We start from the raw sequence: 27,528 nt of genomic DNA, 5'->3' as shown, positions 1-27,528 counted from the left end.
GAGTAATCCTCTACTTTTTCTGCCTTATTTTAATCTTTCTTTAAATATTTACTGTCTGTATAGAGTGCCTTGACATAATCTGAGTTGAAGTTAGGTTGTGGTGAAGAATTTGACCAAAAGTTGTGTTGTTTTGCTTGTATATTTGACTTCTGTTTTTACCTAAAGTAAGCATCCTTTCCAGTTGATAGTTTGCCATGTTTTTGGAAACTTCTCTCCATCATGCCATACTTTTGGGTCATAATTTTTTAACTTCTTTCTTTTTCTGGACTTATATTTGAAGGTACTATCTTCTGAGGTATTTTCCAAGTTCTTACAAGACAACCTCACGTAATGGTGGAAGGAATAAAGGCAGGCAAAACCCAAAAACCAAATTTGACCTCAGCCAAGTTACTGACCTTCTTCAGCCTTGATCCAGTCAGCTATAAAACTGAGCAAAAGCAGGGTAGGATTTTAAACCAGATGCTTCCTCAGAGTTTATGATCCTGGGTAAATACATCGCTGCCATCCCCCTCCAAAAGTAATTAATTAATTATTATGTTAATATCCGGTAGACAAGTGCAGTTTGAAAGGGTTGTTACCATGACAGAAAACCATTTGTTACAGTTTTGACTGTTCCACTATTGCCAAACCATAATTAAACTTCACTTGATTTCCTTTCATAGTTAAGTAAAATACTTGGGGCCTGGGGGTGGGAGGATTGGGAACCCCAAACATTTCCAGTTGCCCAATCTCAAAATAAATACGAATTTTGAAGCAAAAAAGGTTCAAAAAGATCTAGTTAATATATTTGTGTGGAAATTAGAGCAAGCTTTCCTATGTAGATGGAAATATTCATTTAACATTTGCAAACAGTTTCAACTACTTCAAATTGAGCAAAATCGTTTTCAGTGATATTATTGGGAAACATAAAAAGTCATCTCAAAATCATGCTTAAAGGAGAGAAAGTTGCCTAGGGGTACCACTTATTCTGGCTCTGCAAATTTCTGCAAAATTGTAATAAGGAATTGTCTTCATATGGCAGTAAATAAACTTTTAAAAAATAGTCAGATTGGTCAAGATCACTGTTATGGTTTTCAGTGTCCATAATTCAGTCAATCCTATTTAACCCTGGATGAACTCATACATGTGTTAACTAACAGCAGATGTTATATCTTAGATGGTGAGGGTTCAAAGAAGGGTAAAGAAATGCTGTAGGGTTTTAAGAGTGCAAGCCACACAGAAAGAGTAAAAACAGTTCATTTGTTAAGTCTAACCTGAACAACCAAAAATCAGTGATTCAGGGGAGTCTGCCTATGTGCTGTGACATACAGGATAGGGAAAAATTGTTCTTAATGGACTCAGATGATACAATTAGGGAGAAAATATGTGTTAGCATCAAAATATGCATTTATCTTTGCTATCAGGGCAAGCATAATAGGAAGGTCAGGCAGGCAGTGGGGTGTTTACTTAAGGAAGCAGTTAAAGCATAAATACAAGATTTGCTGAAGGCAAAGCTGGGTTAGGTTTACATGGAAGGATCAGCATCCCTTAGCTACTGCACAGAAGCAGATGATTGGGCTTGATCAGAAATGCTCATGTTTTGTGTCACTGTGGGTCACAATGAAACCAGAGAGCTGACCCAGTTTATGTTCTGCTCAAAATTAAATGCACAGCTCTGTAATGCCTTATTTACCTGACTTTCTCTCCTTCTGGGGATGCTGTGGCTTGTTGGACCTCAGCAACAGAAGCAGCTCAGCAGAGGTGAACTGTTCCTCTCTTTGCCTTGCAGATACAAGCGGAGGAGAGTGAGGAGACAGTTTGCAACTTTTATGCCATTCAATAAAAGACATTTTTCAGTTCTTCTAATTTCCCTCTACCAAAATCTTCTTCCTTTTAAATTTTTTAGATATTTTCTTTGAAAAATCTCAGTGCCCAAAGAAGCCATGACAAATATTAGCAAGGGGCCTAGTAAGAATGGCAAATACCCTTTGCTTTGCAGGGTAAATGCACTTATAAGTCTGCAAATGTGTTTTTGAGCTCCACAATGTGCAGTGAAGGGGTAGTTAGCTGAGCTAAGGCTTCTCAGTCCTTATTGCTCATAGGTGCAAGAATCTCCCTAGAGAAAGTAAAACAATGGATTACTGTATAAAGTGGCAGCAGGAAATAATTTCTTTTGATTCATAAACAGAATAAAACTTTAATGAAAATAGCTTAGAAGTGTGTGACTGCTGAATGATTCCATGTAATCATATTCAGAGGTAGCATTGGTCAGAACTACTTCTATAAAGCTGTTGAATTTGCTGGAAAATGCTATCAGTCATACCTGCAGTCATGTCTAAGTCAGCTCAGCTTAGGGTTTGTTGGAGCTTGGGTTGGCCATGGGTACTGTTTTCTTGGAGGACTTTACATTTGTTAGCCCACTGTTTATAGTGCTCAAGGTGTGCAGAAAGCAGGAATCTTCCAAGCCCTGTGGCTGTGGGGCAGTCTCCTCACTTAGACTGAAAGCAGCCTTCCAAGGGAAAAATCCTGCATTTCTGCCACTTCCCTGTGCAGCCAGGCAGTGCCTCTGCACTGCTGCCAGCAGCGTGAGGTGGTTTGAGCTGTTGGCAGGAGGAAGCAGGGAGGGCTCAGGAGGCCCAGAAGGACAGTGATAACAACATTCAGAGGGTTTTTTTTTTTCCTTTTCACTGTCTTTTTCATCACATTTCTAACAGGAGGGTGGCGCATATGGCACATTTTGATTCTGTCTTTCTAAAAAATCCAGGCACTTTGGGAAGTGTAATTAGAGGAGCATGTTTAATGCAGTCATGGTTGTGGCACTGACTGGCTGGTTTCAGCATGAGCAACAGCTCAGGATGTGTACCCTCATTTTGGTCATCACTGGTTTTGCAAGAAAGCATCATTCAGAAGGTCACAACCAGGGAAAGAATAGGAACTGAAATTTCCACCCGCTTTATTCTCATGTGTGTGTCTATATTGCAGCTGACAAGAGAAGTTCTAATAAAGGACAACAATTCCTTTTGTAGTCCAGGAAGAAAACCAGAGGAGGTTTAAAAGTAATCAGGAGAGATTTAGTCTCCCTAACTTGGGCTCCTATGTTTTAGGCATTTAATGAAGTGTTGGTGTTGATTTGAGTCCATAAATTCCCCCTTGATGAAGTGAGTAGGTGGCTCTAAAGGTCTCCTGAGAATTAGGGGACCTTGATGTTTGCTGCTTACATGAAGGAGTCTCTCTTGTTTGTGCTGTAGCACAAGCTCAGCACCAAGGTGGGTTGGATCCTACACCTGCTTCATGTGTTACCATGTTTTTTTTGGTTAAAACAATTATAATCTTTTATGAGGTTTTAAATGAAGAAGAGTCCTGCAAGAAGGGAATGTATGCTTTTGGTGATAACATTATGAGCTTGTTATCTGAATACCATATAAGAGAGGGTATTTGCAGAAGCAGAAGTGATTTTCTGTGTTTTGCAGGATTTTCTGTGTTTTGCAGGTTTTTTCCTTGTAAAGACAGATGTGCAAAATTTGGAGCATTATGCATAAATCAGAATTTCAGAAAGTGTGAATTTGCAAAAGGTCTTTTTCAGTATTTTTTGCAAGCTGAAGTCTTAGGTGTCCCCTCCCAGAGGGCATGAAACTGCTTTATGTATTGAAAGTAATAATAATATGTGATTGTTTGTGATGCTGTACTTTTCAGAAGGAGGAGAAAGTTTCATACTTGGGCTGAATGAGATGATGGGAGCAGATGAACTGAGCCTGAAATCTACGGCCTTTTATCTAAGAGATATAAGTCTGCTTAATCCCCTTGTCTTTGGCAACATGCCTGTAAAACCAGGAGGACATTCACCACAGAGGAGTGAAGGATGGACTCATGTGAGAACTTTCTGTCAAAGTCCTGGGACAGGCTGTGTCCCAGAAGGTGACACAATCCTAGCTGGGAACATGGGGTGGGGGCCTGGTGCTGCTAAAAAGGGCAAACCCCAGGTGCTGAATTTTGCATCCACTTAATTTTGATGCTGAATCACTGGCAGGATTGCGGTAGGACTGGGAAGGGCAGCAGGGAGAGAATAGTTTCCAAGATTGAACCTGGGGGTTTTTGGTGATATTGGTATGCTGTACTCTCTGAATAGTAATTTTATGATGGTTTCTTAGCAATTTCCCCCTCACTTTTATTTTTTGAAGTTAATTCTTTTTTAGATAAGCTCTATGGGGTAGCAGCTATAGATTCTTTTTAATTGAATATGAAAGAGTGTAAAACTAAATGACTGAAGACACATTGCAACAAGAAAAGGTATTTGCTAGGTCCTGTACTACATCTTGCTGAAATTCCTTCATTTTATCCCTAAAGCTGCAATAACATTGGGAGCAAAAGGCATCTAAACGCAGTTCTCTAAATGAAGAGAGAAGCTCCAGCATGTAAGGACATGTAGCACTGAGCTAGAAGCAGGTGTACTTTCCACCTTGACCTTAATCCATATACACACTGAGCATCTCCTGAGTGAAGCAGCATGCAGTGCACTGCCTGGGGACACAGATGCTGCAGAGGTGATTAATGCTGGCAGGGACAAAGGTGAGGAGTGCAGGTATGGAAAACAAGGTCTTTGTCACAATCATTTGTTTGGTTATTAAATGGATTCTAATATCTTTTTCTTTTTCCCACTGTCTCCTTCTGCCAGCATTAATACCTCTTCATGCATCTCAAGAATATAAATACCCTGTTTAAAAAAAGCTTGCCACTGAGAAAATGCAGAAAAAAAATCCTCCCTCTCATGAGAAGGGAAAAACTCAGTGGCAAAGTTAAGCTAAAAGCATGAACTCCTTACACATGTGCTAAGTTGGATCTAAATCCCAACTTATCTTTCAGCTGTGCCAGTATAAATAGTTGTAAAAGTCTCACAAAATGAAGTCCCAAGAAAGCTTTGGCCCTAAAGGCCATTTCATCATGAACAGTCGGACAGGGGAAGTCACAAGGGAAAGGGTTGTTATAAATTATGTTACTCTGTGACAGGATAGCCAATATCCCAAAAAGACATAAACACTGTGGATGGGAAAATCTTTACCCATCTCTCCCTGAGTTGTCATGCTTTTAGGGACAAGCAGAGCTGGCTGCCTCCTGAAAGATCTTCTGCTGATGTAGGGTCTATTCCTTCATTTTACATATTTTTTTCCCTCCCTAAATGTTTAAATTGTTTTGAAACATTTGCCTGTGTTTGTCTAAAGCTGGGACTTGAGATACAAGAGCAGAGAAAAGCTGCAAAGAAAAGTGAAAAAAATCTCATGACATATGGAAACAGCTCTACTAATAGAGCCATAAATCTAATAAATGGATGTATGTACTACATAGATTATATCAATAAAACTCAGAAAAAATATTCTTGAACACGTTACCCTTTGATTCTTCCATTTTATTTGTTTCATAATAAGTTGCTCCCCATTTTCTATATTAATTTTGTTGAATAGGCCTTAGGAAATAATGACAATTGCAGAGTCAGTATTAAATTGAGAAAAACATTCCTCTTGAACATGATATGAAATTGATTTCAAAACCTTTTTTTCCTAAATTCTTCCATGCCAGTTGTTTTCCCCTAATGTATTCATTATTAGAAATAACTCAACAAATTTCTGTGACTACATCTTACTCTGTCATTTGACTGTAAAGTGTTTATTCCAGCTTTGTTTAAGCTGCTTTGGTTGAACACTTTTATCCAACTTACATCATTCCCTAGGGCTTTTAGTAGAAAGATGAAGAAAACATTTCTCTTAATATTCTAGATTACTGATTTTAAAAGTGTTACATTGGGAGAAATATGTGACACAAAACTAGGTTATGCAACTGTGTGCACCAAGGAAAAAGAAAGGATCATTTTCTTGGCTGAAACAAATCTTGGTGGCTATCTGGACTTTTTTCTGTTTCACCCAGCTTTCTTGCATATCTAGAGGACATCCAGGTAATGTCAAGGCAAGACAAGTATCAGCTGTAGCAAGTAGCAATAGATGGGGATTTAATGAAAATTATCTGAGTTTTGATGGATCAGGTTGAAGACAAGGAATGTTACTGGACACTCAGCTGCTTCTGAGTGTCTCATGAACTGTGGGGTCTCCTGGATATGAATATTTATCTGGGACATCTTGTCTTTTGGCTTCAAATGCATCCTCAGTGATGAAGTGCTCTTGCTGTATTTTTCCTATTGTGCAAGCTCACATCATGCATTAAATCCTTGATAGCTCATTGTAGCAGATACAGCAGTTAATAATATTTTGGATTTAGCAGGTGGAAATGCCTGTTTAGAAGGATACTAGAAAGAGGGCAATTCAGAAAGACTTCTCAGGCTTCTCAGGAGACCCAAGATGATAATATATGTTACAGAGTATTTCTGAGCTGGTGGCAGGGTTCAGATATGAGCAGGTGGTGAGTTTTGACTCACTGTGAGTTAAAGAAATTACTCACATGGGTTGCTAGACATGGCACACTGCTAAGATCAAATGACATGTGGTAAATGGGACTCCAGCTTCAGAGCTCCTCAAAATGTGTAAGAGTTCAGGGTAAAAGTGGGACTTGCTTCATAACTTCCAAAGAGACATAATATTGGCGCTGTGTTTTTGCACTGCTGTGCCAGTTGCAGTTTAGGATGCCCAGAAGAACTCCCATTGAAATTTTGGAGAGCTCTTTCTCTTTGTGTGGGCCATGCCAGCAAAAGTTATTGAACATGGCCTGGTTATTTGTTATGAAGACAGTTCAGTCCCTCCACTGACTCAACGAAGTTCTTCAGGGCAAGATTAAAAAAACTTGTACTTTGCTTTCTGCAACTCCTTCTGGGATTAGACCATAATTTGGCAGTGTTTTCTGAGTAAGGTAACAGAATTTGGGTGGTATTTGGAAAATTTGATGTGTAGGACATAGACAAAATGCTCCTGTGATGATCAAATTTTGCATATGCACCCACGACGCAGCTGTGGAAACATTTTTAAATAAGGAGATAAACATTAAAATAATCTGTGAAGTTTGCTTGGAAGTGGATGACATAGTATTTGCTGTTCAGTAAAAGAGGACTGGTTTACTTTGTGGTCAAAACCAGGTAAAGTATTCCACCCTCAAATATTACATCCTTACCCCTCCAGTATGTCTTTATAAAAGAATAATTTTACTGACTTTGTCTCCTTTATGTAACTGTCCTTTTGTTTCAGACCAGAGTAATATCTTACTTTTTTTTTTTTTTTAGTTGGCAGCTCTCCCTCAATGCTGTCATGTCTCCCTTATCCTCTTCTCCTAAACTCATGAGCTAATGCTGCTTTAGGTTGCCAAGCTGGCCAAGAGAACCCTATTCATAGCAAGGGAGAATTATGAGCTGCCTCTTGTTGCTGGCTGTATGTTGGACCTTTGCATTGAACTAAGAATAGGAGAGAGGGGTGATAAACTGCCCACAGGCATCACCTCCTCCAAACACAACCTGCCATTGCTCTAGGAATTATTCTCTGGCCTTTTTCTTCCTGGAATCATTATGAGGGTTGATGTCCAGGTCCTCAAATGTTTTTGTCCTCTGTCTGCTCAGTAGTAAATCCATCGAGGTTTGTTTAAGATGGTTGGTTTCTGGATTTGACCCATCTTTAAAAAAATATTTCTCTGACTATGTATCACAACTGTGTTATTTTTAAGATGATTTATGTGAAGGTTTGCCACCTTCTGACTGGGCTGTTTGGAGCAACTAAAATATTCCCATGAACATCCAAAAACTCCACTGCACATAGCAACTAAACTCTAGTAGCTGTCAGACTGCAGTGAATTGAAGCACATTTCTGTACATCTTTTATTAAATAGGTGCACATGCAGCACATTTCTTTAAAGAAAATAAAAGATGACAATGTCTCCTTTTTGGATGCATTATATTTGTACTTCAGCATTGAAGAGAGTCTGGTAATTATAAAGCTGTTTAGGCAATTTTGTTTTAAAATTATAAAGGTAATGAACTTGAGAAAACAAATGCAGTCAGTTATTTACTACTGACTACTTCTTTCATTCTTTCTGTATTTAATTTAAGTGGACTTTAGCTGGTTGCAAATAAAAATACTAAAGGACTAGCAATGCACACCATGATTTGTGTTCTTGCTGTCATGCAAATTCACAGAAAGAAGGAAACATATTAAAGAAATTTGATAAGACCAGGTGGTCTGAGTGAATAATTTCCCTTTCATTAACATATTCCCCTTATTAACTCTGTAATTAATTGTACATAGCTAAGGAAAGCTATGGAAATTGCATTTTGAGATGTATCAAAGCTGACTTTATGCTTCAGACTTCCATGCAATTTACTATTAATGAAGCAAGAGATGGAGGCCCCAAATCTATAATTATTACTTACTATTTGAATGACAAGCAAAGAATTTTATCAGCACAGTTTCAAATGAAAGGGGATTAGCAGCTAATGTTGAAATTGTTAATCTTTCTTATTAAAATAATTTTGACGAGAGTGTTTAGCCTGAAAGAGGTTTCTGGAACATCATTTACCATTAAAACAGCTATTTCTGAGGCTCAGTATGAATTTGTCTAAGTTTGACAGCAGGGTGCAAATATTTTTTAAATGAATGAATATTTTATGGGAGCTAAGGCTGTTCATGTGTGAGCTGATGCCGAGCTGCTTGCTGTGTGCATATTCCTAGAATGTGTAGCAGGATGGTAGCTCAATATCCATCTCACCAAAGTGAAGATGTCTGCTGAGATAACAAGGGGAGAACAGCTACAGCAGGAAAATCTGAGAGCTGAAATTGCACCCACGGCTGTGTCTGCAGACGAGTGATTAGCGGGTGGGAGCCCAGGCAGAATCAGGCCCTAGATCTTAGTGTTATATTTATGACACAGTGTTACTTCATGTTTGTTTAGGCCTTCTTATGCCTTTAAATACTGGTATATTTTTAGGGTTTGTATATTGGTTTTAGTATCATGTGCCTTGAGATGACTCTTCAGTGGTGGGTGCTTCATACCCACATGTGTGCTTGTGTACAAATACCATGAACAGCAATAGAATCCTCTATAGGTATAGATAAATATTTGGGAGCAGACATACAATATATACAGCTTTTCTTCGTTAATGGAAATTTTTTTAACATTTTAAATTTTAAAACTTTTCCTTGCAATATTTGCAATTTTTGTCTCTTGCAGCAGTGTATAAGTGAAGCTGACAAGGCTGTTTGTGCACCTTGGGATGAGGAAATTGTGAATATATAGTGACAGAAATGGTGAAAAGCACAGCAGTGGTAATTTATAAAATTTAATTTGCAGTGGTCTCAGCCACATCAGTACTGGAGGAGATGTGTGTTAAAGAACCCTTTTAATCTGCCTGTGTCACATTACAGAGAAAAGCTAATGGAAAAGATGTCACATGTCTTTGCCAGTGACAAATTTTACCAGCAGAATAGATAGAGATCATTTAAATGCTTTAAGACATTATTTGCATGAGTAGATGGACTGTGTGTAGAAGTAACATCAACACAACAAACCCTCATGTACCCGCTCTACCATGAGATTTCTCCAAGCTTTACTTCTGTGTAGAGCACATGAAACTTCACTGGGCTCACCCCAAAAACTGCTGGTTGCAGAACTACCCTTTTATCTGTAGTCCTACAAGATTCCTTGGAGCAGTCTTGCAGAGGGAGCACTGTTGCAGCAGGACATGTCCTGAAGTGGGCATTCACTTCATTCATCAGACAGTTCCAAAGGAATTTTAGCTTAAATGTAAATTGGTAATTTATAACATGTAAATGTAAGTTGGTAAATTGCATGCAGTAATGATAGCCAGAGAAGCATTTTCATTATAAAATCATGTTTTGTATGCATTATAATTATGTGTTAGGCCAAAGACATCAAGGATGCTTCCTAACCTGTGAGAATCATATGTGTAGACCGCAGCATTAAGAGACAGCCACCATGCCAGTGTGGTAGGCTGTGGTGAACTTAAAAGATGGAATTTTTCAAGGATTAAAGTAATGCAGAATCCAAACCCGAAGCTTTTCTAAATGCAGGAGTATTTCTGATGCAGCAGTTTATCTACTGCTTTATCTGCTGCTGAGGAAGGCACCTGGAAGGGTTTGGTTTGTTAACCACAGCAAGCTAAGATGCCCAGGGCAGTGCTGGCTTACAGCAGAGGGGTGTCCTGCTGCTTCTCAGATGTCTGTGTGTGTAATGCCTGCCTGAGAAAAGTGCTTTCTTCATTTTTCATTGCCTCCTTCCACCTTTTGGTGTCTTGGTTTGCATTGGACCATTTTGATTGAAAACATCATGGTAGTGTCCAGTTTCTGTAGTAAATGTACTAATGGTACCTAATACAGTACTTCTGGAAGTCCATAAATGGCTTTTGTTTCATTTGAAGTTCAAGAACCAAGAAGTTCAAGTATCAAGAATACTCTATGGTATCTGAGGGTATCCACCAGCATTTGACTTATAGCATATGTGTGTCCTCATAACTGAATTTTGAGAAACATTGTCCTTCAGGTAGGATTCTGGGGCCTGATAAAAGAAATGTTGATTAAAGCCACCAGGATCCTTTCAACTCACTTTAATAACCAAAATAATAATAAGCCAATGATTATATACTACTTCTGATCAGTAGATTCAAAGCTCTTTTTAAAGGTTGCTATCATTATCCTGTCATTTTTTGTCAGGAAACTCAGGCACTGACAGGGAAGCATGTTGACCAAGACAAACCTCAAGGTTGGAAACAGAGCCAGAAGTAGACCCCCATTCCCTGGTGTCCCTGTGCTGAGCTCTCACAATTCATCCTATTGGCTTTAACAGAAAAAGAATTGTGTTAAAGGACAACATTTTTGCCCTTTTTTCCCCACTCACTACACTTTTTTAAGACATGAGAGTATAAAGGAATTCTGGACTTGGGTTTTTCAGATTTCATTCTGCCAAGTTTAGTTTTCACCTTATTATCTAAGAGCAAAATATCCCATATTTGGAGAGCTGACTGAAAGATATTAAATACATATTGAAAAAGCTTGTGAAAACCAAAGTGAGGATGTGCAGTCTATAGTAAATAACAGTATGATGGAAAAGGATGCCTTCCACACATTTTTCCACAATATCTTCTGAATTGATAACAGTTTTCTTCAAGCCCAATCTGCTAAATCTTAAGCAATCATGCACATGCACCACATTTTAGGTTCTTTTTCTTTCTGTTTTACAGTCAGCTGTACTTTTACTGTCTACTCAAAACTACTGCTGTCACCCCCTCAATGTATTCTCCTTGTTCAGCAGTTGAAGGGAAAGGTTCCAAGGAAAAGAAACAGCATGCAAAGAAATGTTGGGACCTGTCATTATGACCAAAATTTGCTTCTTCCCATAGCATTTAGCCGTGTTCTGGTTTTTGTTTTTCTGACTTCCTTCCTTTGCAGTATAGGGTCTTCTTTCATCATTTCACTTCTTTATTGACCTCTAGAGTATGTTCTTGGCTTCTTCTTCTGTCCTCTTTCACATTGTTTTTCCTTTGTTCTTATTTTGCCCTCTGTCACTTCAAATGTTTTCATCTGTGGATTAGACCAGTGTTCCTCAAACTTCTTTAAAGTGTTATTCTTTACTGGCTTCCATGGAAACCCAAGAGTCCCAGGAGTAGGCAGGATGTCTTCAGCTTATGCACTTCTAAAGCTTTTCTACCATCACTTCACAATCCCTTTTGAATGCTTTCATGAGAAAAATATTTGAGAATCACTAAGCTAGGCCAGCATCGGTTGGAAATCCCATGGTGCATAGATAAAAGGTTACCTGAAAAATGGGACACTTCCTCCAGATTTGGGAGCTGGGCAGATGCCAGCTGCATCTTGCTCACAGCCAGCATTGCTTATTCTCCTACTGCATGTTGTTTCAATGTGGCTGTGAGTGTGACATGGAAGGGGTAGGGCAGCAGTGTCTTCTCCCACAGTCATCTCTTTTAAGGCCTGAAAGGACTTCTGTGAAAAAAGAGTTTCTTCATTTCCTACTGTTATCAAATAATTTAGGTTGGAAGAGACCTCCAATATCAAGTCCAACCATTTAAAAATCAGTTTTTCATTCCATCTGCTTTCTGAGCTGTCTTCTATAGTCAAGCTTGTTGTTTCTACTATTGTGCTGGGTTTGCTCTGCATCCATGGGACTGGCAGTTCACTAATTGTGTTGCTTCTCTGTGTGCAAACATGGAATTTCCATGGTTCCAAAGTGGTCCTGAGTGCAAGGATGTGATCATTGAAGATGTTTGTGGAGTTTGAAGTGTCTGGTCTCTGTTACAGGAGATTTCTAAGGAAAAGGCTGATTATCTAGTCTGTTCCTTTCCTGCTCTTTCTCCCAGGTAACCTGATGGTCACTTGTGCTTATGTGCATAGCCTGCCTCTAGGCTGTGGGTCTAGCATGAATTGCAAGACTTCTTGGATTTCATATTGCATGTTCTCAATTTTCCACAACCTCTGTGTGTGTTTAGGTACAAACTCTATGTTTGATATCTTACCTCACCCCACCACCAAAAAAAAAAAAAAATCCCAGAAAGGCAGAGGGGCTTTCCTTTATGGGTTATAATTTTTTCCTGGAGAAGCACTTTTTGACTTTTATTCACAAGTTTAAGAGTAGCAGTAAGTAAGTGCTTATCTCTTTGCTTTAGCAGGGGTATTATATCTGTAAAAGAAATATTTTCCTGTCTGTCCTCAAGATGGCTAGTGTTTAACATAGTGATATTTTTCCAGACTATCTATAAATCACATCATGTTCTGTATCACTTGGATATACTTGGTCATGGTTGCCTGGGTTTTACTGGTCTCATTATCTGTATAGAACTTGACCACGCTTGAAGAGAGGATTATTTTTAAACATGATGTTTTCAGAATTCTTTATTTATCTCTTGGTAATTTTTATATATATAGTAAAGGAAGATGACTATACAAGTGCTCTGAAAAAAAACATAGACCGTAATTCATTAAAATTTAAATTTGGAAATACAGTATCCCACAGAGAACCCAAATTTAGATGCTTAACTGAGTTAGCAGAGCTGTGAGATGAAGCCAGGGAATTTGGTTTTGTGTTTTCAGTCAGGTAATTAGTGTGCAGTAATATATTTTTAAAGTTTTCATTTCAGACACACAACAGACGTATAAATGAATCACAAATATGTCTTGGATTGTGGTATGGTGTTAAAATATTAGTAAAAAATGAAGTGAGAAGGGATCATTAGAAAAATTTATTTAATGTGTAAGAAGAAAATAGCAGTTTTCTGTGAGAATGGTGTTGGGTGTCAATATTTATCACAAAGAGTCAAAGGACTTGATTTGTATATTTTTGTTCAGTTTTCCAGCTAGTTTTTACATGCTTGTGCTTTTACATTTTAACAAAGCTACCAGAAATGCTTCCCAAAATGTCTCAGTTGATGAATTCAGCTGACACTCTCCTTGGTGCCAGTTCCTGTACTGCAGAGCTGTCTTTAATGGGGAGGTTTGGGCTGAGTTTTTTCTTGTTTTGGATTTATTTTTGGTTTTACAAAATGTCACAACATATCCCATGCTGTGAAATAGCAGTAATTGGCTAAGAGGTTTAGACCTTAATTTTTTAAAGTAATATTATTCCTTTTTGTGAAGGCTATTTATTATTTAAGATTTTTGTAGTGAAATCTACTATAAGAAGTACAGAAATTTTAGAAACTGCTTTTGGATAATTCATCTTCTACATATATATTATTTACCTTGGCATGTCTTTGCATAAACAGCATTCAGCATGTGAATAAATTTATCTACTCACCAGACACTTAAACCATGTACTTCTAAACAAAATCCCCAACCTAAAATCTGTATTAATTCCATCACAGTCAGAACATTGTGGTATACTTGTAATTACAAAAATATTCTCAGATATGGATTCATTAATGTGTCCTGACTTTCAGCCATGTCTATAAACATGGTCATGGGGTTAAAAAACAGCTATCAAGAATATTCCTGCAAAAATTAGTGTTTCAGGCGCATATTCTGTGTCCCTGGGAAATTAATTTCAATGTTTGAGCCCTTCCATTTCCCATCTGTGAAGCAGCAGTGATACTTGCCTCCCCTGCAGGAGTAATGTGAGCACTTTCAGACAGTTGGACAAGAAGGAGCTATAGAAACACAGGGATTGTAAGGGAGCAAATTATATTCCTTTTATAGCAATCATCTTCCCTTTTTTGTGGAGGTTTATTTAAAGCAAAGTAACTGCAGAGGTGAAAATTCAGAGGCATAATTTAGATTTCAAAAAGGGGGTAAGGAGGAGGAGATGAGGGTGGTTGTATTTTAAGACCTAGAAGACACCATTAAGTGGCTGATATTCCTTAAGAAGGGATTCCTTGTGGAGTGAATTTCTTTATCTTTTGCTATATTTAGAGAGCCTGGTAGAGTAAATATTTCATAATTAAGCATTCAATTTTTTTAAATGTTTAACTTCATAGCTGCATTTCTTTTTAAAAGTATACCTGCCTCCACCATTCCAGCTGAAGCAATTCTTAGCAGCACATGTGTTTTCCAAAATCTCCTCCAGAGATGACAACCTGTGTCAGTCCAGGCCAGGTTGTATCCATCCATTTCACTGGGATTTCACTGAACACCTTTGGCAGCTGGGAGCTGTAAGAAAAGGGATTAGCAAGTGTTTGTGTGACACACACTGATCCCAGCACCTGCTGATTGGATTGAAGTAATCCTTTTACAAGTTACAAAACTCTATTATCAGAGCATTAGGAGAGGGAGAGATGGTGATGTACACTGCATCAAGGGTATATTAATTTAGGCAAACAGAACATAGGTTGCCATCTAACATGCTTGTGAATTACAGCCTTTCTGGCCAAAGTTTCACACTGGTCCAGTCTGGTAGAAAATGCCTTACACTGCTTGTGCAGAGTGGTACTTCTCTAGCAAACCAGAGACAAAAATTTAACATAATTTAAGATGACATGAAAATACAGCTGCTCTCTGTGTGCATGCTTAGGTGTCTACAATGAGCTTTACATCTAAAAATATGAAACTGAAACTATGGAATGTCATTTTTATTGTTGGCTGGTATCACCATGGAAGTTAAATTATTTCTAAATAATACAACCTATTTGAAGCAATCTAGGGATATTATTCTCAACCACGCTGAATAGTTGCTTTGTCAGTGAATTGCCTCACTCTGGCTTTTTTTTTTAAGTTTTCCTTCATCACCTACCACATTATGTATGATATTAGTAGTGTTTCATGCCAAATTACAAGGAGAGCTCCATAGTATTTTTCAGTACCTAACTGAAAAGCTTCAAAACTATTTTTTTCACTGGTGTAATCATGTCCTGAGAAATACAAGAACTATTAGATCAAAATACATCATGGTAGTAGTATGGCTGCAAATGGAGGAGGAAAATAATTTCTCAGTGTCTTTTGCAAGAGAAAATACAAATTCCCAAGTTTTTATTTTCCATATTTTTTTCATTTGTGGTTACTGTAAGCAGGAGATCTGAGATGGCACAGGACAAGTTACAAAAGGGAAAGGAGCTTTTAGCCTGAAATGACTGACTAATCAGGTGATGAAATCCTGGTTCCAGTAAAGTAGGGATGCAGAACACTCCCTAGGATTGAGAGCATGTGAGACTTTATAGCCAGATGGTAATTTACTGAGATTTCTTCCAGATACAAGTTCTGTAAGATACTGACAATGAGCTGCCACAACAGAACTTTTCATTTTATATGTCTGTATAAGCCAAATATAACTACCCCTATAAAGTCACACTTCTTTGCAGTTAATATTGAGAACTTGATGTTTGAGATTAAAGCTAGTATTCCTAACATTTATAGATTGAATCTTCAGAGATGGAGCTGGTCTTGGTACCAGTTACAGACTCTGCATTATTGAGGGTTGGTTGGATTAGAGCACCAGAAACAACTGTGGGACTTCCATGGAACAGCTAACTATTGGCAAAAAATTATTTTCTTAACATGCTAGTTGATGCAAAGACTGAAATTGATTGAGATAGTGCATCCTCTATTTATTTAGGGTTTGCTTTGCTAGGAAGAAAAGTAGGAGAGCATGGGCATAGTTTGGCTCTGCTCCCACGTTTCAGTACCACTGGAAGTTTCTTCATGGAAACGTGGGGTGAGATCCCAGCCTTTTGTTTATGCACCAGGGCAGCTCAGGGAGAAAGACTGATCTTCTGCAAGCAAGACCCCAGAGTCACTTCAGTGTTACTCTGAAACTGGTGGGAAGTGAGAAATGCTTAAAAAGTGTAGAAAAAACATTGTGGTGCTCTGCAGGATCTGAATATGGCTCAGAGTTGTAATAGTGACTCTGATCTCAGGGGACTTTATTTGATTAGCTCTGGACAAGTTTGTGTGCACCAAAATGGAAGAATAAACTAATAATTTTGTAAAAGAAGAATGGGGAGCAGGAACAGAGAATAGAAATGAACTTTCTGTTGCTATTTCCTGAGTCTAGACTCCAGCCCTAGAAAGTAATGGAGCATACATTAAAAAAGGAGTTGCTGATTATCTAGAGAGAGATTTTTCAAGGGCATAAAAGGAAAATAAATGTAAGGGTGTCATTTAAGAGGATGGGAAAGGCTGGAGTCTTTCCTTTGTGTGTTTGCTAATCTCCTTCACCCTTTCCATTGGATAGTTGAACAATGAGTAAGAATAGGCATAATTTTCTAAAGAGCAATTCTTGCCTGGACAAACCTGATTGCTTTTTATTTAAGTAAAACTACACAACCCAGTAGTTGAAATGAAAACAATGGATGCTATGCATACAAATTTTAATAAAGTCGTGACACTATCTCATGAATAGTTAATTGAAAAATTAATGCCAGTTTTTTAGAGGACAATTATGTGGATTGACATGAGGCAAAAGGTTGATACACAAAAAGTAATGATTGAAAGCTATGTCTAGGAGTGTCTGGCAGAGCACAGGAATTGCTCTTAGATCCAGTTATATTTAACTTTTTAAATAATGATGTGGAAATGAGTGGAAGTGACAATGACTTTTAGCACAATCTAAAGTTCTGCACAGATGTGATGACAGAGGAGTAATTCAAAAGTTTGAAAGTGTTAAACCTGAAAACACATAGAACAAAGAAATTATCTTTGAAGAAAAGAGTCACAAGAAGACATCTATAATTTGCTTAGATCCATTAATTCATGATCTGTGAAGACACTGGAATGTATACAAGCAGAAATTGTGGAGAACAGCAATATTCTGAGCAAACAGACTAAAGCTGAAATACATGGCTTGCTGAAAATGAGTAGTAAGTTTAGTATGAAAATGAAAAGCAATGTTGTTGACATCCATATAAAAAAATCTCAAAGGAGAACTACTGCTGCTTATTGAAAATATTTGTATATTTTCAGGTATACAATGTATAGTTCAGAACAGTCAGAGTCCCAAGAAGTAGTAATGAACTGTGCTTTAGGCTTCTGCTTTAGATACAGAACAGCCAAATGTTAGAAAAATCCTAGTGAGGTACAAGAAATTACATTATTTGAAGACCTGGAAGCAAGTAATCAGATAGGCTGCTTCTGTCTCTGAATTCTATAGCACTGTGAGTAATATGAGTAGGAACAGAGAAATTTACTGTGAAGCCACTAATGATAAGGTATTAAGCCAGAAAATAGAAGGACAAAACCATATGTGTTGTTAAAAGCAAATTGGATTTATGCAGAAAAGTATTCCTCTTACATGTAGTCAATGCAATGTGTACTAAAGAACACAAAGAAGTTCAAGCAGAGTAGCAAGAATTCTGGGGCATCCTGGGCCAGAGTGATACAACCCATGAGTTAGTAGGGAACAAAGGCAAAAAACCACATTATTTAAATTACTGACAAGAATACAAAACAAATGTTTTCAAGTATAGTCTTTTTCTGCACAATTTGCTATATAATAGCTAAAACAAATTCCTCTAGAATTTCCTCTCTTCCTTCTGAGGAAGCTTGGGAAGCCCAACAGCACTGCCTGGCCCTCTGCGTCTCTGGAAAAAGCAGCAGCAGTTTGAAAGCAGTGGTTCCCACACTTTTGGGTGAACAGTGTGGGTTTGAGCAGTCACCATTCACAAGGATTAAGATAATTTCACATCCACATCTTCAGCTGACATTTGAAATTTGATTAGACCTGTCAAGGTCTGTCACTTTGAGAGCTGCTCATGTTTTCACTGAAAGATGCATCCTCAATCATGGGAAGGGTTTCTACTCAAGTACTGTATTGGAAGTATGTTGTCAGAAATAATTGTGGCAATTGAATGTCAGCTAATAAAATAGGAATTTTTAAAACAAATATCTTCACAGATGCAAACCATACTATCTCGGAAGAAAGTACTGTGTCTCTTCAACCAAGTAAAAAGTGATAGGAGAAGAGGAAGTGGCCTCAAGTTGTGCCAGAGGAGGTTTAGATTGGATATTAAGGAAAATTTCCTCATCAAAAGGCCTGGCAAGCACTGAAACAGGCTACCTAGGGCAGTGGTGGGGTCACCACTATCTCTGGAGGTATTTAAAAGACATATAGATGTGGTACTGATGAACATGGCTTAGTGGTGGACTTGGCAGTTGGACTTGATAATCTGAGAGACTTTTCCAACCTAAGTGATTCTATGATTTAAAGATTGACCAGTCAATTAGAATTTAATAGTTTTATTTTTAACCTTATTTAGTCACAGGGCATGTGTTGGACACCCTTCTTGATAAAAGAGTAGAGAAAAAAATAAGGAAAACCAAAGTAGTTTGACACCCTATTACAACATCAGCTGAGCACACAGGAAGCTCTAACAAAGCCATGTTCCACCAAAGCCAAACCAGCCCACTGTGCTCTGTCTTTGTGCCTGTGTTCAGGCACATAAAATCTGTCTTAATATGTGCCACTGGCAGTGTCTCTTCAGCCCATTCATTGTACCTGGGACAGCTTTTCATCCTCTTGCTGAAAGCTCCCTTTTTGCCTTACAACTGGCAGGTCTCACACAGTAATAATGGATTTTATAAAGCATCCACTCTGTCCTCATTACGTCAGCACATCCTCCTCATCCCCACAGCATCTTTGGCAGCAAGAGTATCTCCTCTGTCTGAACAAGAGAAAGTAGGGACTGGGCTACCAATTGTCCTCACAGGTCAGGCCCTGTGGAAGGAAAATTAAGGCTAATGGAATTTAAGGTGCATCAGAAGACCTGTGCAAGCAGATGGTGTTTGTTTAAATAATAGCATATACTTGGGATTACAGGATTTGCCTTGTTGTGCCCATATTGGTGAGGCTAGACCTCTACTTTTTTCAGCAGGCTTGAGGAGCATTGCAATAACAGTGGTGACAACCTCTATTTATTTTACCTGCTACTCTGGGACAAGGACAATCATGTGCGTGTTTGACACGTTGGTAATGAATTTCTTTTGCACCAGGCAAACATTGCAGAATGTCTCATCAAAACATCCTAATTAAGGAGTGGATTTGAGTAGACATACAATCTCTAAAATATCAGAAGTTCCACTCAATTTAATGTACATCTAGCAGCTCCCAAGGGAATGTTTCAAAATCACTAAGCTTCTGTTTAGCAAAGTGGGGATGAGTGTTGGGGCTCTGAAGGACTGTAAATGAAAGATTACTTAACTCTGAGGGAATTGTCTGGCTCCTGAATGTTTTAAAGCAAGCTTCTTCCTCGGCAGCTTTTAAAAAAAGTGTGTAAAGCAGATGTCCATATTGGGCAGAGCCTTCCACGGGTCCATTCAAATAGTCAAACCCCTCCTCAAGGTCTGTCAGACAAGTGCCCTGTCTGATCCGTGAGATGTAGGAATTGAAACCACACGAGAAATGGTTGGCTAAAGTAAAGATTTCCGTGTGTTTCCATTTGAAAATTCTTGTATCTTTACACTCAAGATTACCTGAAAAATGAAGGTAAAAGTAATAATTTTTAAAGAACATTGAGTTATCTGAAAGTTCATGTGCAATAAAAGCAGTTAATTTACCTTAGCTGTAAACTTTACCTTAACTGTGACAGATTTGATGATTTTAAAAGGAAATTAAATTTCTTTTTAAAATACAATCCTTGAAATCATCAGAGAGACAAGCTGGAGTCAACAGAAAGCTCCTTACTACATTCAGTTCTGCCTTAGGAATGAAATGTTCATGGCCCTTTTCCTTTCCTTTGTGGATCTACCAGGATTTTGGAGAGATTCAGTGTTGGCAGATCTGTATATCTGCATAAAATGTCCCTGAAGTCTGTGGGACATTGGTGATGGGCATGTCAAAATGAATCAGATTATAAAACTGTGGTTTAAAATGGGAAGATGCTACAGGCTGGTCCTTGACTGCCTGATCTCTGCTGCATGCTAAACAGCTGCTCTGAAGCCAGCAGTCTTGGCTCTGTGGTATTGTAAGATTTTGCTATTTTTTCCCTTTGCCTCATAAAAATTCTTATATACCAGCAAGTCTCTGCTCTGGAGGGATTATTCTTTTTTTTTTTTTTTTTTTTTTTTTCCCCTATGACTTCAGTATACATAGCCAGGCACAAAATTGCTAGGAGAAAAGAATAGGATCTTTAGCCTCCCTCCTTTGCCAGTAGCAAGAGCCTTTTGACAAGGATAAATAAACTATTAGAGGATGGTTTCCTCCTGTTAACTTGCAAGTTAATGCTGGGAACGTGTTCCCAGACCCACACCCTGACACACACTGGGGCCACGCCACTCTCCCAGCTCCACGTCTGTCAGGTCACAGCTCTGTCCACTGCAATGCTTCTTCCTTCATTATAGAGGAAAAGCAATCACACAGTAGGTGTTTTGATTGTATCTAGGCCACCACTATTTTTTACCTCCTTTAGAAACCTTTCTTCTAATGCAATACCTTTCTGTGTCCTTAAAGACATCCCTTCTGAAGCGTCGCTTCTTGAATTGGTTTTTCAGTACCAGGTTTGATTTACAAACCTCGTGTAAAGACAGCGCCCGACAAACCCTGCACCAAACAAAGCTGTGTGTCAGGGGCTCTTTGTCATCAAAAAACTGTTCAAGCTGCAACAGGGAGCTGTATCCTGCCCTGCCAGCCAGGTGGGAAGCACAGTGGCACAACAGATTTGCAGAGCTCCTGTTTGGCAGCGGACAAGCTGCAAGCTTTTTACACCTTCTGTTAAACCTGTAGAGAGGGCACAAGAGCTTTTCTTCTTTAAAGCACATTTAGGAAGAACAATTCAACATCAGAAAGATTGGCAATGGAAAGGGTTTTCGAAGCAATTAAAGTCCGTTTTGTACTTTGCAGTGAATCCTTTCTGGGATCTTTTTCTAGACAAGATTTGCTATAGATTGGGCTGTATTAGGTCCAGCAATACCTGATATTTGGGCAAGAAGTTTTGCTATTGACCCCACCCTGAGCCTGTCTCCTGAACAGTCTGTCCTTTTTAATTCTGTTTAGGAATGTTAATTTCAACCTACCTAGTACAGGCAATATGGAGTTTAATTTACAGATATGAACATGGTCTAAAGTAAGATGTTTCTTGCTTGCTGTAGAAGATGGAAGGCTCTGTAAAGTAATGAGCCTGTATAAGCAGGCTTAAAGTACCAGGAGGTCACTATCTTAATTTTCATGTTAAAGGGAAAGGAAGATTTCTGGGTTTCCCCACTCCTCCTCCTTTCTGCTCTCCTCCCCTCACCTACTTGGATTATTTCTGATCCATAGGGTGAAGGAAAAGGGTTTTGGTTCACTTTTCTCAAATCTTTGGAGCTGAATTCCTATCCACTGCTGGAGCTCTAGCCAGGGGAGATCTGCAAAAGCTTAAGATCAGCACCAAGATACTTTGAGGCCCATAATCCTGCCACAGATTTCTTTGGTGATGCTTTTCCCAATACTGTTAACTGAATGCAATGTACAATCCCTAACAACAACTATTAATATTAATTAACAACACCTCCTCAGCTGAAGGCCCTCTCTGTGCCTGTTCATCTGCAAGATGAGTTTCTGATGACCCAGTGCTTGGCCACAATAGTTCAGCCTGGCAATTTTTTTATTCTTTTCAATATTTCTATCACTGTTGTGACATGCATATGTGCTTGAAATTTGGTTGTAAAATCCTTTGTTTTGACAGAAGTTGTTGTTTGTAGTAATTTTTGTTAATGGAATTTTGTTTCTTTTCCATTGCCTGATGAAAAAGACATTTGGGCTTATGTTTTCTAGGTACTGAAGAAGAAACAATTTTCTCCTAAAGCTCAGTGAATGGATGTTTCATAAATTTCCTCTCTGTTAGCACTGGTACATTTTATCATTCTCATTTTTTATAGCACAAATAAGCTTGAAGTCAACTCTCTATTAAGTAAATAAATGAACCTTAAAACTGAGCCAGTTTTTTTTCCCCAAAGCTCAGGATTCCCACGCTTTGAGAAACATCCTTTAAGCTTAGTTTGCAGCCTAGCTAAGCCATTGCTTAATGCAGTATTCTTTTCATTCCAGTCCTACATGGAAGATCACCTGAAGAACAAGAACCGTCTGGAGAAGGAGTGGGAAGCTCTGTGTGCTTACCAGGCTGAGCCCAACGAGAGCAGCGTAGCACAGCAGGAGGAGAACGTGCCGAAGAACCGCTCCCGCACCGTGGTACCATGTATGTACACTTCCCTTTGCACCTTGGCTTTTTGGTTCTGCATACACTCCCAAGTGTTCTTTGCACAGCGGTGTGAAAGCTGCAGAAGGCAGGTAAACAGTGTGGAGTGGTTTCTGTGTGTAGTGGAAGCTGTGGCTACAACTATGGGCTGGGTGCATGTCCTGTTGTCTTATCAGACCCTGTTTATCTCCTTGTAATTTGCATATATGTTACAAAAATACACAACTGTGCCACATAACACTGCTGCTGCAGCTGTGATGTCTCACCAAATTCCATAGCCAGAGTGATTGTCAGTGCTGGAATATACTGTCTGTACAAGAATGGCATCTGTAGCTATTCAGTAGAAGTCTCTTCTCCTTTTGACCAAGACAAGTTGGTCTCTTGTCCATCCAGCAGTAACACCAGCAGTCTGTAGGCAGAGCCAGATAATCTGTTTATCAAATACTCAGCTGTACTGAAGGAGCCCCTTTAGGCTTCAGTGGATAAACTTGCTAACTGGCTTCTCTCTGCAAGGCTTCTCTAAACACACAAAAATAAAAATAATTATAAAAAAAGGAACTGATGTTTATATTCCCAGAATCTGCTCTTTCCTGTAAGCAGCCGCCTTTTGAGCTTGAAATAAAAATAACATATTTTTGCTATGCAAACATACATATATATATATCTCATAGATTACATTGGTAATGTATGGACACATATTTCATTAGGCAACCAATGAAACAAAAATGAAACTGAGAATATATGCACAGTCCACAGCAACCAAAATGCTCTCAATCAGCGTGCCCACAATCCAGCTGGATAGCTTGGCAAACATATATAGCTGGTTTAATTTTTAAGGTGCCCTGAAAACATTAATTTTCCCTAAAAGAGTCTTGAGTAAGTAGTATTCCTCCTTTAGGAATGGAGAAATGACAGGTAACACGTTAAGTAAATGTCATAGCCAGATTTAGAGTGAAGATTCTTTGGAAGGATATGGTAATTTAACTGAGCCCATCAGTCCCTGCATATTTGCTTCAGTGGGGTTTGTCTCTTTTGTTTATGTAGTGGCTCTTTCTGCAATACTTTTCCACTCAGGAGAGGATTACAGCAACTTAGCAGTATTAATTCTCCTGAGTAAATATGGTGCTGGTCAAAAGCCTTTTGGGGCAGCAGCAGCAGTTTGCTGACTTTCATGTGGCTTGGGATCAGGCTTGTGAAGAAGTTCTAAAGAAGTCACCATGAAAGTTGAAGTGGTGCAGTGCAAGCCTCCTGTGCTCTTTTACATCCTGAAAAAAAACCAGCACTTAACTGACACGATAGGCAGTGAAAATTTTCCATGAAAATATGTATTGATCCAAGTTAATCTTCCTGCTTAGAGTGTTCCATCAATATGGACATACAGTCAGACTGTCTTAAGCTATTTCAAGTTCCTGCTTATAAATTAAGCTAGACTGGTTTTGGTTGCTGCCACAGAGGCAGCATGGGAGCTATGGATGTTGCCAGAAATTGGTGCTGGTTATTTGACTGATGTAGAAACTCTGTCTTCATGATTCAGTGAGCTGTAAGATAGAAACCTTCAGACTAGACTTTTCTACCTCCAAATCCAGACGTATCATGGCTGTGACAGTGCTAAAGAGCAGAGGTTTTTAACTTAGGTGTCATAGAATCATTTGGGTTGGGAAAGACATCTGAGATTATCACTGAGTCGTAAACCCAGCACTGCCAGGTCACCACCAAACCACATCTCTGAATACCACATGTACAAGTCTTTTAAATACTCTCAGGGATGGTGACAGCTAGTCTGTCTCTTTTCATCATATTGTACCTCCTGGATGTATCAGCCAGCCCTGACCAGGCTTTGTTTCTCTGCCATTGCTTCTTTCATGACACTTTGTTATGCCATTGAAGTGATTTGGTGAAGGTATTTGGACATGGACAGGGTGACTGCAATTTATCTGAAGTTTTAACTATAAGTGTTTTAGTACATTTAAAAGGGTAAAATGATAAATGTGCTTTGTTTCCTCAATGTGGAAACTTCTATTACAAATATTAGTGCACTGGGAATTTTCCTTTTTGACTGAATTGCACAAAATTACCTGCCTTTTCTTTCTGAGGTTACTGTGCACTGGTAAACAGCTGTCATATTATATATGTTTAAACTACTTACTGCTTTGTTGATGAGTGGAAAGTATGGCATAGAGTTTAAACAATATTAAATTTTGATAAGGTGTTGGTTATTTTAGACTCTAAGATTAGACAGAGATGAGAGTGCCCAGTTTGCCCATTTTTTAAAACTGTGTTTAGACATTAAAACTATAGCAAAAAAAGCCATAGATTTGCTTCATAATGTATGAAGAAGCAAACCTGATATGCTTTTGATATTCTGCAGAGCTGTTATGTTATATTCAGTGTATTCTCACAGAGTAAGTAATGCCTTGTTAGTGTTTCCTCACCCCTTTTATATTCATAATCACCTTGACAAGGTAGAACAAGATTGCCAATTCACATAGAAGATTTCCTCTTAGAAAGGCTTCAAATAAGCTTTAATATGTTGTATTTGCTTTGTGTTTTTCTTTCTGAACCAATACAATATTATTTTAGTGATTATATAATTGATCTACTTATTATCACTATTTTATCATAGTTTATTCTTGTGCCTAACTTTTCTATTTTCTATGCAAACTTCTAAAATACTTGATAGCAGAACACCTTGACACTGCACTTAACTAATTACTAGTTTAAAAATGCTAACAATTCAAGTTACCTGGACCTTCTAGATTAACAAACTGTATCCTTTTATCCAATCAAGAAGCAGATTGCTATAATTTAGGACACACGGTGTTTATATTTAGTGCTACAATTTAGTGATGCCTATTTTGTTTATGAATACATGAGCAGATCCAAAAAAGCTTTTCATTTTTTTTTTCTCTTTTTGCATCACTGAAAAGTGAACCCATCTCAACAGAGTCAATACTGTATGTTTTTATTTATGTACACCATTAATATATACAGGTATTTTAAACATTTGGAAAACAACTTTTTGCTGTGAACATCTATCAAAAGCTGTCCACCAGATCCATGGGATGTGGTACATATTTAAGCAACCTGGTTATCTCTGTGCTTTGCCTTTCTTCTAAAGGAGAGCAAAGCATTTAGGGGCAGAACATGCACCCAGATCTGAGCCTTGTTTGCCTTAAGGGCACAGCCTGGGGTTGTGCACCAGTGATGGGAACACCTGAGCAGAGGTTTGTGTGCCTTATCCATGCTATGAATGCATGGGCAAAGAGTGCTCTGAAATGAAGGAACTCGACCAGTTCAGAGCAAATTCCATTTTCTGTAGATCATCTACAAGCAAAATAATGATAATCAGCGGATTATGATTCTTCGTAGTCTTCAGGCTGCACAACTTTCTTTTCTCAGTAGTTCTTCACTTTCTTAATTGAGTGGAGTCCTGTGTAGTGCTTTGTATAAAAAAAATAAAATCAAAAATCAGTCTAAATCTAGAAGGAAGAAAATCATGTTCCAGGAAGGATGTGCTGGGTTGATTGCTGTAAGATTTGCCTTATCCAGTGATGTCAGGATTCAGACAACCCAAATTTGCCCATATTTCTTTCTTTTTCAACCTTATGTTTGTTGGTTCTGTTTCTTCAGAAGTATCTGATTAAAAGGAACCAAAAGGCAGAGGGAGAATGTAAGTCTTATTTTTACAAGCTTTCAATCTCCATCTAGCAACAAAAATAATCTTCACTAAATTGCAGGGCCACTGTGAGAGAAGTAAAAGACTGAGAGGTCATACTACTTTAGTAATGGTCAATAATAATTAATAATAATTATTCAGATAATAATTCAGATAGTAATGACATTTTGTGCTTGACTAAGTCATTTAAGCACAGGAATTCAGTGTTGTTTGAGATGCCCGAAGTACTCAAGGTACCCAGGCAGAACTGGTAGGTGTAACACCAGCTCTGTGGGAGACTTGTGACCCTCCTGTCTGCTAGCCAAGTGTCCTAGAACTCCCAAATATCAGTGGAAACCTACACTGAGACATTGAAACCAATTTTCTGGGCATGAGTCTGAGAGACTGTAGATCAGGATGCCTGAATTTAAGTGTCTCCATGTGAACCAGGTGTCAAAGCCCCTGACAGAGCCAGTGAGGAGCCAGTCAGTGCAGGGACATCAGGAGAGGTGTGCAATGGCCACAGCTGGTATTTGGTTCATAGTGAAATTAATAGCCTTGAGATGCCACTGTTTATCCTGTGTGAGCTTCAGATGCTGGTCTAATAGGGTAAAAGTCTTGGGGTCTTGTGCCCTGTCTGTTCTCCTTGTGCAATGTCTCACCTACTCTACAGTTTCTCAAACAGTCCATGTTCTAGTTTAACACCCTAAATCAAGCTCCGTTAAGCAATTCACATGAATATGTGTAGCCACCAAAACGTAGCTTTTACAGTTTATTAATTGAGATTTATATACTGCAAATTCATGTGTGTCTGCTTATATCATCTCCTTGATGCTCTATCCTCTATATTTTATAATTTATATTTTACACGTATATAAAATCCAACATTGTGCTGTGTTTCTCTGAAGCTACAGGTTAATATTAACCTTTTTATTTAGGAAGCCTCCCTCTGCCACATGTATCCGTCTGTACATTTTGTTTTTCTTTCAGCTGTAGCTTGGCTGGAGCAATAGCAAATACAAAGCAGCTCAGCATTCAGCAGCAGCTATTGTAGATACTTAAAATGATGCTGTAGCTTGGCCAGATTGCAGTAGCTAGTAACAGCATTTGTTTGTCTTTTCTCTCACTTCCTTATTACCACCCCTCTCCTCTCCTATTTCTTCATTCATCTTCTCATTATTTAGATTAATCTTGTTTATCTTCCTTTTCTGACATACCTTCCTTCCTTGTATTTCCGGCATTTCCTTCTTCTCACCTAATCAATATGCAGTTTGCCAAAAACAAAATGCTGTACATTCAGCATTTTCCCCATAGTTGCTCATTGTTAACATAACAATCTGGTGTCCATGGTATT

General features: G+C 38.5%; 1 protein-coding gene across 1 annotated transcript in view; it reads left to right on the top strand.

The window, feature by feature from the left end:
• PTPRN2 (protein tyrosine phosphatase receptor type N2) overlaps positions 1-27,528 on the top strand; it is a 634,908-nt gene that overhangs the window by 549,977 nt on the left and 57,403 nt on the right. Inside the window, exon 15 of the mRNA XM_064703906.1 lies at positions 22,372-22,519. Coding sequence (XP_064559976.1) covers positions 22,372-22,519 — 148 coding nt within the window. The remainder of the gene's footprint in view (positions 1-22,371; positions 22,520-27,528) is intronic.

Source organism: Zonotrichia leucophrys, chromosome 2 (genome assembly GCF_028769735.1).
Source record: "Zonotrichia leucophrys gambelii isolate GWCS_2022_RI chromosome 2, RI_Zleu_2.0, whole genome shotgun sequence".
Classification (NCBI taxonomy): domain Eukaryota; kingdom Metazoa; phylum Chordata; class Aves; order Passeriformes; family Passerellidae; genus Zonotrichia; species Zonotrichia leucophrys.
This window is presented reverse-complemented; position numbering and strand designations above follow the sequence as displayed.